Source organism: Bos indicus, chromosome 12 (assembly GCF_029378745.1).
Source record: "Bos indicus isolate NIAB-ARS_2022 breed Sahiwal x Tharparkar chromosome 12, NIAB-ARS_B.indTharparkar_mat_pri_1.0, whole genome shotgun sequence".
NCBI lineage: Eukaryota > Metazoa > Chordata > Mammalia > Artiodactyla > Bovidae > Bos > Bos indicus.
The window spans coordinates 72,971,957-72,984,248 of record NC_091771.1 but is presented as its reverse complement, the minus strand read 5'-3'; the positions used below and the strand labels follow the sequence as shown (position 1 = coordinate 72,984,248).

Sequence of the window (12,292 nt, the reverse complement as noted above, 5' to 3'; positions counted from 1 at the left end):
ACTGGAAAATTATTTTTCTATTTGTTCCCCAGCTCAAGATCTGTGAAGATCTGTGAAGATCTCAGGTACTAAAATTACTCCAGAATTTTAGAACACGTTGTTCCATGGACAGAGAGGAAATGTTAACTGGGAGACAAATCCTGTCAAAAGCTACCTTAGTACTTGGCCCAAACTTAATTCATCTGTACCAGCCAAAATTTAGTACCCTCACAATTCTGAAAATGATGAGGTAGTGGAAGTGGTAGACAACACTAAGATCTACCTTTATTTAAACTACATTTGGAGCTTTCTGTGAAAAGAAATAAACATGAGTTCATTTTACAAAGTGAAGCGAGTAGTTTCCATGTATTGCTTCTGGAATTGACCCTTTACTTTGTTGATATGTCTTAGAGCAAGAAATCATTCCATCACTTTATTTCTCTAGGAATTGTTTCTTTATGACTTTTAAAAAGAAAAACTACCACATCTTTCATGGAAAAACATACAAATGTCATAAATAAATAATTTCTGGAGAAACAGAATGATGGGATGATTCCTCACTCTAAGAGTTGTCACTAAAGCAGTGAGGTCAATTTTCAAGTGAACTAAAAACCCAAGTCATTGGTTTTTAAAAGATTCTAAATGGAACCTGCAGACCCAAACTCATAGAGTTGACCTGCAAGTGAGTGGAGGGCACCAATATGTTTTCTTCTTTAAGAACTTCCATTAAAAGAAAAATATACTTTTTAAAGAAGTTTTTAAATTCCCTTAATCTATGTCCTCCTTCACTCTTGGCAAATATGGACATTCAAAAAGAAGACAGTCCTAAGAATGGAGCCCAACTCATCTTGGTTATTTTTCAGAATATGCCAAAAATACATTTTTCATATGTTGAATAATAGCCAGCTGATGGTCAACTGAAGAAGGCTTATCAGAAATTAGTGCCAATTGGGGCACCTAAAAAGCAAGGGCAGCTCTACAGATATAACATGAGTAGGAACTCATATGAGTGAGCACTTTATCACTCAAAGGCTAAAAGAGTACAGTAGATAATACTCTGGAAATGAATCATTGATGTGTTGCTTTTGTTGGAAGGGCAAAACACCTTAGATACTAGGATATATACAATTAGGAACATGGTCTGTTATGTCCAAACTGGGAGCATGCAGTTAAATGTTCAACATTGATAGTGTCTCTGTTAGGATGCAAGTATGTCTCATCACACAGGAAACCAAGATACAGAAATCTGAGTGTCAATAGCCTGTACATCAGGAACCACGTGGTTCAGTCCTTGCAGTGGTGACAGATCACCTGTCCATTTACCCGGGCCTTGTATTTGGGTGAACAGGCTCTCCTTTTACTTCATTTACTGCTGTCCTGCTCTAGTAAAAGCACTTCCCCATCTATTAATGGCATTTCACGGGCTTGATCCTGCCCACACTAGCCTTTCTTTTTGAGAAGAAGCTTCCACAAAATGTAAGGGACACTGATATCTTTCTGTCCTAACTAGACTCTACCATCTTTCTCAGTGAACACCAATTGGTAATAGCTCTCTCCATTATCTGGCTGTACATGTACATAAGAAGTCGTAAGGACTTCAAAGCTCTAATGTCTAAGTGAAAGTGAAAGTTGCTCAGTCGTGTCTGATTCTTTGCGACTCCATGGACAATACAGTCCACGGAATTCTCCAGGTCAGAATACTGGAATGGGTAGCCTTTCCTTTCTGCAGGAGATTTTCCCAACCAGGGATTACCCAGGTCTCCAGCATTGCAGGTGGGTTCTTTACCAGCTGAGTCACAAGGGAAGCCCAGGAGGCTTATCTATTCAGTAGTAGTTTGTTTAGGAAAACGTTCTTTCTGTATCCACAGGTACAACTTAAAGAAACCATCCAAGGTCTTCCTGGTAAAATGGATACTGAATTAGCAGAATCAGGATCAAACTTGAGTGTTGGACAGAGACAGCTGTTGTGCCTTGCCAGGGCTATTCTCAGGAAAAGTAGGATACTGATTATGGATGAAGCCACATCAAACGTGGATCCAAGGTAATGAGCTGAGATCTATAAAACCTGGTATCCAAGATTGAAATGTGGTAAATGGAAATCTTTTAGTGGTGCTAAGAAAAATTTCTAAGAGCTCTCATTCCCTTAAATGTATCTCTTGTTAATATTAATTCCAGGAAACAAAAGAAGAAACCAAGACATGTTATATGGTGTTAATGTTATTATGAGGCATCCTGAGAGAGCTAGATTCCTAAATCCAGTTCCTGATACTTTCAAGCAATTTTAAGGGAAGACTATTTCCCATTGTTTTATGAAAAATAGTAAACTTCTAAGAGCTTTTATACTTATGTTTTTAGGAACAAGATTTTGCCTTAAAGTGTCCATTTAAAAAACATTATATTGTAAAGTAATTAGCCTCCAATTAAAATAAATAAATTTATATTAAAAACAATAAATAATTTAAAAAAAATAAATAAAAACATTATAAAAATATCATATGATATTTTAAAATCTTAAGTCAACTTTTCCAGTCAGTACTGAATGAAATTCACTTCTTTAATTCTAGAACTGATGAGTTAATACAAAAAATAATCCATGGGACACTTGTTCGGTGCACTGTGCTAACCATCACAAACAGATTGAGCAGCGTTGTTGACAGTAACAGGATAATGGTAAGACCCCTCACTTGCAGAGTCTCAGTTGTTTCCATTTATGCTCAGTCCTTCAACTTACCCTTCTTTGCACAATGTGACAGGAACCTCCAGTAATTTAATTTTCTCGGTTTCTCCTCTCATTCCTGACAATAACTCAAGTACTTAACTATACTTTCAGAATGTGCTATTAAATAATATATCCAGTAATTTCTTATTTTTATATTAACACATTATTGACCAGGGGATTTTTGCAAAAACTAACACCATGGCTGGTGATTTGTTATGTAAGTGAATATTGAAACATCTCTGGTCAGTAACATTCAGGTAACAAAAGATGTATCAATGCATCTCTGGTCAATAATGAGTTAAAAGTTTATTAAATTGTCATTTTTTTAAAAGATGTCCAACCCTGAAAATATGCCAAATCCAAGTTATGACTTCATATTTCAGAGAGGTAGAACACCATCATTTTGGCTGAGTCACAACTGCTTCAGCATTTTTGTATTCCCTTAATCAAAAAATTAGCGTTTCATTTAGACTGCTGAGAAGTTGTTGGCTAAGGTTGCAGGATTTCACAGCTGTTGCTGTCAGAGGTGAGTCTATGAGAAGAAAGGGCCTAATGAGAAAAACAAAGTGTTTCTACAGAAAGGACTTAATACAGGAAATTTGCTACATAGAAATCAGAGGGCTAGAAAAATGAAACACTGGGGTAATAATTTTAGGAAGCAGCTATCATGTCCTAGGAGAGATCTCCAGACCTAAGAACTCAGAGGAGAAGCTCTAAAGAGTCAGTGCTCAGACCTCCAAGGAGAAGTCCCTGCCCAGGTTCTGGTCGTATTTGTGAGGGAGCAGAATGGGGCTGGTTCTCCATGTGCTAATAGGAGTTGGGAGCTGGAGTCACATCTCACTGCTGAGGTGATGCTGCATGAGGAGCAGAAACCAGATAGACCACTGGCTCTGACTCCCACTTTCAGTGTTCCTCGAGTGCCAGCTACTGGCAGAACCTAACAGTGGGCCAGCAGACCAAGGGTACTCTGAAACGTGATTTGCAGAAACCCAGCCCCTGCATCACAGATGAGAGTAGAAAAAGAAAAGTGGATGGGGGCTGAGATACTACAGATAAACAACCAGCAGCTCTCTTATACGGTAGATCTGGACTACACACACAGCAGGCTCCAAGTTTTGGTTTCTGGATGTCTGTCTAGTATCTTCCAGGTTTCATTGGTTCTTTCTTCCTTAGTAATTTAATAATCCAATAATTTCCTTCCTTAGCTTTATTTCCTTCCTTCCTCCTTCTATTCCTCCTCTCTCTCATTTTCATCTTCTCTCTTTCTTTGTTCTTTCCCTGCTGGTTTATAAACATTAGGATGTGGCATTATAAAATAAGAAAATCATCCCTCAAAGGAAAATTGAGTTGTGTGAACTGTCTATAGATATTAACCCCTTACCTTTTCGTTAACCCCTTGTCGATGGCATCATTTGCAAATATTTTTTCCCAGTCTGTAGGTTGTCTTTTCATTTTGTTGATGATTTCTTTTTCTGTGCAGAAGTTTCTAAGTTTGATTAGGTCCCATTTGTTTATTTTTGCTTTTATTTATTTTGCTTTGAGAGACTGATCTAAGAAAACATTGCTACAATTTATGTCTGAGAATGTCTTTCATATTTGTCTTCTAGGAGTTTTATGGTGTCATGTCTTATATTAGGTCTTTAAACCGTTTTATTTTTGTATGTGATGTGTGGGAGTATTCAAATTTTATTGATTCTCATGTAGCTGTCCAGCTTTCCTAGCACCACTTGCTGAAGAGACTGTCTTCTCCATTATATATATATATATATATATATATATATATATATATATATATATATATATTCTTTAATTAATGTATTTTAATAGAAGGATAATTGCTTTACAATATTGGTTTCATTTCTGCCATACATCAACATGAATTAGGTCATATTTATAGTAACTGTATCAATAGAATACACTGAAACTCTAAACAGGAAGCAGGTTGTTTTTTCCATATCTAGGTATCACAGTTAATTCCATCCCATGGCATCTAATTGGAAACATTGTCTCATTGTCCAGTTAATTTTTGTTTACTCCTGTGAATCATTGCTAAGGATGGCAATGATTCACAGGAGTGAATCTCTCTTGAATCTCCCTGCCATACCCCTGCCCTTGTCTACCCTTTCTTAGATTAATTTACCACAGGTGATAGAGACCTGTGTTTTAAAACTCCATTTTTTCTTCTTCAACATCAAGAAGAGTAGTTATGTTTTATTGTGCTATGTTTAAGTAAAACTACACAATTGGGGTCATCTAAAGTGACACGGCATATTATAGAGCTTTTAAATTACTATGTGGATGTGACTGGCAACCCACTCCAGTGTTCTTGCCTGGAGAACCCCAGGGACGGGGGAGCCTGGTGGGCTGCCGTCTATGGGGTCACACAGAGTCAGACGCGACTGAAGTGACTTAGCAACAGTGACAGACTCAATTATTCTTGAACTCTTTTGAGAAAGCCATCCTTAGCAATGATTCACAGGAGTAAACAAAAAATTAACTGGACAATGAGACAGTGTTTCCAATTAGATGCCATGGGATGGAATTAACTGTGATACCTAGATATGGAAAAAAACAACCTGCTTCCCATTTAGAGTTTCAGTGTATTCTATTAAGATACAGTTACTCTAAATATGACCTAAATGAAGAACTAAGTACCACCTAACATCAGAAGTATTTTTATAGCTATGTCATTTAAGCCAGTTGTTTCAGACTCTCTTTTCTACTGTAAAACCATTACGCAAAGTCACTAATAAATAGAAAGGCAGAGTTAAGAGCCTCTTCCTCTCCCTCTTAATTTTCAGCTAGGGGAATATCAGTGTGCACAAAAGGGCCAAATGACAGGCCCCTGAAGAAATTTAAAAAAAAAAGAAAAAAAAGGAGCAAAGAAAGACAATTTGTGAAAACAGATTCAAATCCTCTGCAGTTCAGATTGGGCTACCAACCCGGGTTATGTGTGGGCTATGAGCATTAGAATTTGAAGCTCAATTTCTTACTTGCTTCTTTAGCCTTATTCAAAGAAAAAATTGGATTTCTAGAGATTTCTTCTGTATAGAGCACTTCTGCTAATGCTGCTATGTAGCAGCTCCTTTTGCCAGTCTTTCAGTCTGAGAGTAATAAACTACAAAGTTAAGCTAAAGAAGCATCTTAACCTCTCAGACAGGGTATTCTGCCCCACTTCAGTTCAGTTCAGTTCAGTCGCTCAGTCGTGTCTGACTCTTTGTGACCCTATGAATTGCAGCATTCCAGGCCTCCCTGTCTATCACCAACTCCCGGAGTTGTGGTGGCTTGATGGTTGCAATGTCCTCTGTTTAGTGATACTGCAAGCAATTGTTTAGTTTACAACCCTAATGAAATTCTGGAGACATTTACTTTTTTCCCAAATATTGTTCAGATCAAACCAACTTGACAATTAATTTGCTGTCAGGTCACTGCCATCTGGTTTGTCTGAAATTAACCTGGTTTTTACATAAATTGAGTTTGATTTTCTTGAACCAGGAAATTTCCCAACTCTGTGTATCTGTATAAATAACCTTCAAAGCTCAGAGTTTGAGCTAAAAGACTAATGATAACCACCCCAAATCCCCTTGGCAGAATTTAAAATATTTCACACTGCTGAAAACTTTCATTTTTCTTTCTTTCCTATAATGTTATAATAAAAGGTCACGTTAGGCCTTTGTCTGCCTAGTAGAACAAGGCAATCAAACCATTAAAACACCAGCCAGGTCTACCACCCAAATAAATTTTCTCTATTCTTCTCCTCCTGTCCCTTTACAAAATATTGTCTGAGTTATAATACTTTATTGCAAAACACTGTATACTATGGGTTTTATTTTTTTCTGCTGATTAACAGGTCTTGGATTCAGGGAAACTGGAAGAATATGATAAGCCACATATTTTGATGCACAATAAAAATAGTCTATTGTACAAGATGGCACAACAACTGGGCGAGACTGAGGCTGCTGCTCTCGCTCAAAGAGCAAAAGAGGTGAGCCTGCTGCAGAGAGTTGTGATTAAAGTTCGTCTCTAGGGTTCACTCTTAACACTAGGGGTCTGGTAACAAGCACTTTGTGCCCTTTTCAATTAGAAGCTTCCAGAAACTAAGCTTCATGACTGGGTCTTAATAACATGTGGCAGGTGGAATGCAGATCTGAGAATACACAGCAGTGGTGGGGTGGGGTCACGATGTGTGCTCACTCATGTTAATAAGTGAGAGATGGCAGATTGGACTTCCCACATGCTTGGACTCTGGATTTTGATTCGCATGGAGCATAGAACACTTTCATCTTGCAGAACCTTTACATTTCATTCTGATTGGTGCTCAGCACATTTGTAATACAAGTGCTATCAAGGGACATCCAGCAAATTTGAGAGTTTAAGGAAAAATTTTTGGAATATTTTAGGTTTAAGATCTACCAGGGAAAAGTGTAGGTCTCTTCTGTTTTCTAATCTGTAGAGAAAATATCTACCTGATACTGTCCCTTTCTCCCTAATTCTCTGTTGTTTAGACTGAGGTCCAGTTACCCCCCATGCTTCCTCTACCTTCTAGAAGATGAAATAGTCATCAGGACAAATCAAGAACTCACAATACCTAACTCCATAGTCAGAATGGTGCTTGAAGGTTTACAAAGCACTTTCTCAGAGATGACGTGTGTGAAGTACTAAGCAGTGTACAGAGTGTGAGAAGGGTTCTCAATGGATAGCATTCAGGTCACGTGGCATCTTCCTAACAATGGTCAGGTCCTACAAATGTGGTAACTGAGGTTTGGTTGAAGGACTTAGCCAATGTCATGTAGCTTCCTGTAATTCTTTCTGGAACAAGGTGGGAGTGGGGTTGATGGAGGGAGGGAAGGTCTGGTGTTCTTGCCCCTTGAGATGCATGGCTCAGGGTGGAATGAAGCTTCCCATTGAAACTTTATCTCTGGACAGTAAATCATGGGTCATATTTCCTTCTTTATACTTTTCTGCATTTCCCAGATTTTCATTTGTATGTAGAATAAAATTACTTGTGTAATATTTAAAATATCACTTAAATAAAACATGTCCCAGTATGTAAGTACTTCTTTATGAAAAGTTTATCTAAAATATAGCCTAAGTTCCATCTGTTCCTGTTTCATCTCATTCTTCCTCCTCATAAATGAAGAAATGAAAAGCTGTACCTTCCACTGTTCAAAGGGTAGGAAATTGCACAGGGTCACAGAACTGGGTGAATGGTTGACAGAGTCATTCAAATTTAGGTTCAGGGATGACAGTCTGTATTCTGAACTTTTCAAAGTACTTATATTGTATGCAGGTATAGAGTAGCTGCACTTGGTGTCCTATATATTTTTTTATGCCTGAAAATCAGAGTGCTTTCAACCACTCTAGTGTGTCTCCCAGTCAAACCGTACTTCTGAACATTTGATAGTCATTTGTGATTCCCTGTATAACCTAGTCACAGAACAGCCAGGAATCTCCCAAACCCTTTTGGTCTTTTGAGCTTAGGTATTTCACATCAAAGAAAAGTGTCCTCACCTATGTGTCAAAGTCTTCTATTAAAAACTGTTACTATTGTATATTATCAAGACATTGGCTTCAGCAGTATGTGAACCATAAACTTCCTGATGTTCAAGCTGGTTTTAGAAAAGGCAGAGGAACCAGAGATCAAATTGCCAACATCTGCTGGATCATGGAAAAAGCAAGAGAGTTCCAGAAAAACATCTATTTCTGCTTTATTGACTATGCCAAAGCCTTTGACTGTGTGGATCACAATAAACTGTGGAAAATTCTGAAAGAAATGGGAATACCAGAACACCTGATCTGCCTCTTGAGAAATTTGTATGCAGGTCAGGAAGCAACAGTTAGAACTGGACATGGAACAACAGACTGGTTCCAAATAGGAAAATGATTTCGTCAAGGCTGTATATTGTCACCCTGTTTATTTAACTTATATGCAGAGTACATCATGAGAAACGCTGGACTGGAAGAAACACAAGCTGGAATCAAGATTGCTGGGAGAAATATCAATAAACTCAGATATGCAGATGATACCACCCTTATGGCAGAAAGTGAAAAGGAACTCAAAAGCCTCTTGATGAAAGTGAAAGTGGAGAGTGAAAAAGTTGGCTTAAAGCTCAACATTCAGAAAACGAAGATCATGGCATCTGGTCCCATCACTTCATGGGAAATAGATGGGGAAACAGTGTCAGACTTTATTTTTCTGGGCTCCAAAATCACTACAGATGGTGACTGCAGCCATGGAATTAAAAGACGCTTACTCCTTGGAAGGAAAGTTATGACCAACCTAGATACCATATTCAAAACCAGAGACATTACTTTGCCAACAAAGGTTCATCTAGTCAAGGCTATGGTTTTTCCTGTGGTCATGTATGGATGTGAGAGTTGGACTGTGAAGAAGGCTGAGTGCTGAAGAATTGATGCTTTTGAACTGTGGTGTTGGAGAAGACTCTTGAGAGTCCCTTGGACTGCAAGGAGATCCAACCAGTCCATTCTGAAGGAGATCAGCCCTGGGATTTCTTTGGAAGGAATGATGCTAAAGCTGAAACTCCAGTACTTTGGCCACCTCATGCGAAGAGTTGACTCATTGGAAAAGACTCTGATGGTGGGAGGGATTGGGGGCAGGAGGAGAAGGGGACGACAGAGGATGAGATGGCTGGATGTCATCACTGACTCGATGGACGTGAGTCTAAGTGAACTCCGGGAGTTGGTGATGGACAGGGAGGCCTGGCGTGCTGCGATTCATGGGGTCGCAAAGAGTCAGACACGACTGAGTGACTGATCTGATCTGATCTGAGTAATGGGAAATTAATCACAGAATTTTAGATAGGTCCATATAAGATAATACGATTCAACACCCTCATTTTACAGGTGAGGAAACTAAGACCCCTTAGAAGGCAGATGGCCCTATGTACTAATATATAACTGGTGTTAAGCTAAGTTTGCAACAGATACAGAATTAAAAACCTTTTATTTCAATGAATGTTTTAAATCAAGTGTAACATACATGCAGAAGTAAACATAGGTCATAGAACTAGAAATCTTGTATTCCTGGTCTAGTAATCCTACACCTACTCTAACAATATTAATGGTAAGTTACATTTGTCTAGTTCTTTATAATTTATTGTACATTGTTCTCACATGTATGATTTTGCTTAATCTCATGATGGTCCATTTTTATCCATATCATAGATTTGGAGATTGGGTCCAGGGCTCACCCAAGGTCACCTGGTCCAGGGATCACAGAGGGGCAATTACTGGGGGAGGCTGAGGGCTGCCCTAGATACTGCGTTCTGTGTCAAGTCTGAGAACACTGCTCCTTCTGTCACATGGTAGCCAAGGCTGGACCATCATCCAGGTTCACAGGGTGACAGAACATCAGTGTTGGATTTCAGTCCTGCCACTGGCTCAGGTCACCTCTATGGAAAGACATAACAAAATACTTATCCTGATTCCCATCCCAGTTGAGTATCTTCTTGACATTATTTCTGCATGTGCTTAATCCTCTTAAGAGAACAAGCTGTCAGAATGTCAACTTTTAAAATTTTGTTTACTTATTTTTGGCTGCATTGTGTCTTTGTTGCTGTGTGCATGCATTTTCTAGTTGTGGCAAGTGTGGACTATGGGCTTCTTCAGGGTGCTCGGGGTTCTTATTGCAGTGGCTTCTCTTGTTGCAGAGCACAGGTTCCAGGGTGCTCGGGGTTCTCATTGCGGTGGCTTCTCTCGTTGCAGAGCACAGGTTCCAGGGTGCTCGGGGTTCTCATTGCGGTGGCTTCTCTCGTTGCAGAGCACAGGTTCCAGGGTGCTCGGGGTTCTCATTGCGGTGGCTTCTCTTGTTGCAGAGCACAGGTTCCAGGGTGCTCGGGGTCCTCATTGAGTTGGCTTCTCTTGTTGCAGAGCACAGCTTCCAGTGTGCTTGGGGTTCTCATTGAGGTGGCTTCTCTTGTTGCAGAGCACAGCTTCCAGGGTGCTCAGGCTTCAGTAGTTGTGGCACACACCCTCAGTAGTTGTAGTGCATGAGCCCAGTTGTTTCACGGCATGCAGGATCTTCCTGGACCAGGGATCAAACCTGTGTCCCTTTGCTTTGGCAAGTGAATTCTTACCACTAGACCACTGGGGAAGCCTAGAAATACATTGCCTTAGAGAGGAGGACCTTAAAACTTCTAAACATGTTTTTGTCTTTTTTCTCCTCAGGTGCACTTTAAAAGAAAATAGCCAGATAGCACTCACAGTGACCAGGTGATTATGAAGGCTTTCAATGGACAGCCCTCAGACTTACTTTTGGAGTCAGCATTGTAATTCTACCATAAGGTCACATCTATTCTAAAGGCATTTATCCAATAGTTTTTGCACTGCATAAGCTGTATTGTATTTTCCTTACACCAGCAACAAATATTTACAGATACAAAATCTTAATTTGATCCCAAGCTCTTGCAATTTTTATTTGTATATAATACTATTTTTTTCTTATCCAAATCAGAGATGCAGGCCACCAGCAAAAGCTGTCTACAAAATTTTGTGCCTTGAGCGACTCCAGAGCCAAAGCTCATTCTCTAAGGTACAATTTGAAGTCATCACAGATGATTTTGGCTTCTCCCCAAATTATATACTGCTGTCCAATTATATTAGACAGGATTCTATTTACTTGAAGACTATGTGAAGTTGCCTTTTTGTCTCACCACTTCTTTTAACAGGACTGGGCTCTATTATCCTACCCAAAGACCTCTGGTTAAAACAGTACAGAGAAAATGGGAAAAACAAAAAAATGTAGATTAGTTTAAGTGACATTATATGAGAGCAGGGCATCCTTCCTCCAGGGAAAAGAAAAAATACAGAAGGACAACATTATATATTTTAAAATAGAAGGGAGAGAAATATACTTTTTGAAAATAGGAGCCCTTCTAGGTGATTTGGTAAATAAGAAAATATGTATGATCTATTATCTTCTAGATTGAGGATTTTTTTACATTTTTTTAATCATGAAATATGTATAACAATTTGCCACATAACTGTTTTTGAAGATACAGTTGCAGTGCCACTAATCATATTCAGTATGCTGTGTAACCATCAATGTCTGGCTAATTTCTGGTAATTATTTTAGGACTATTCAGTTTGTTATTTCTACAGAGTCAATTTTGGTTAAGTTTCATTTCTCTAGGAGTGAATCTGTTTCTGTGAATTTTAAGCTTGATTAGCATAAGGTTATTCACAATATCTTATGTTTAATTTCTGCAGCATCTATAACTGTGGTTTAATGCTTTTTAATTTTCTTTGAGTCTTTTATGAATAGTCTTACATGACTTTTTCCTATTTTCAAAGAATCAATTTTTTTGGCTTGATTGAATCTCTCTAGTTTTTTTTTGTTTTCTAGTTCATATTATTCTTTATTTCCCTCCACATTTGAGATTTTTTTCTCTAATTTGTAAATTGGAAACATTAATTTTTAACTTACTTCTTTTTATAACTACATAGAGCCTTTTTTTTACCCCCTAAGTCCCACTTTAGCTGCAGCCTACAAGTTTTGGTACTTGGCACTGATCAATAACCATAGTATTATGTAGTTTCTGATTTCTAATTTGATTCATTAATTATATATTTTAT

General features: G+C 38.4%; 1 protein-coding gene across 1 annotated transcript in view; it reads left to right on the top strand.

Annotated features, from left to right (window-relative positions):
* The window catches only part of LOC109567080 (ATP-binding cassette sub-family C member 4-like), a 113,715-nt gene extending 102,725 nt beyond the window's left edge, over positions 1-10,990 (top strand). The window contains 4 exon segments of the mRNA XM_019971826.2: positions 1,848-2,020; positions 2,544-2,649; positions 6,549-6,683; positions 10,886-10,990. Coding sequence (XP_019827385.2) covers positions 1,848-2,020; positions 2,544-2,649; positions 6,549-6,683; positions 10,886-10,990 — 519 coding nt within the window.
* Positions 10,991-12,292: the final 1,302 nt, after the last annotated feature.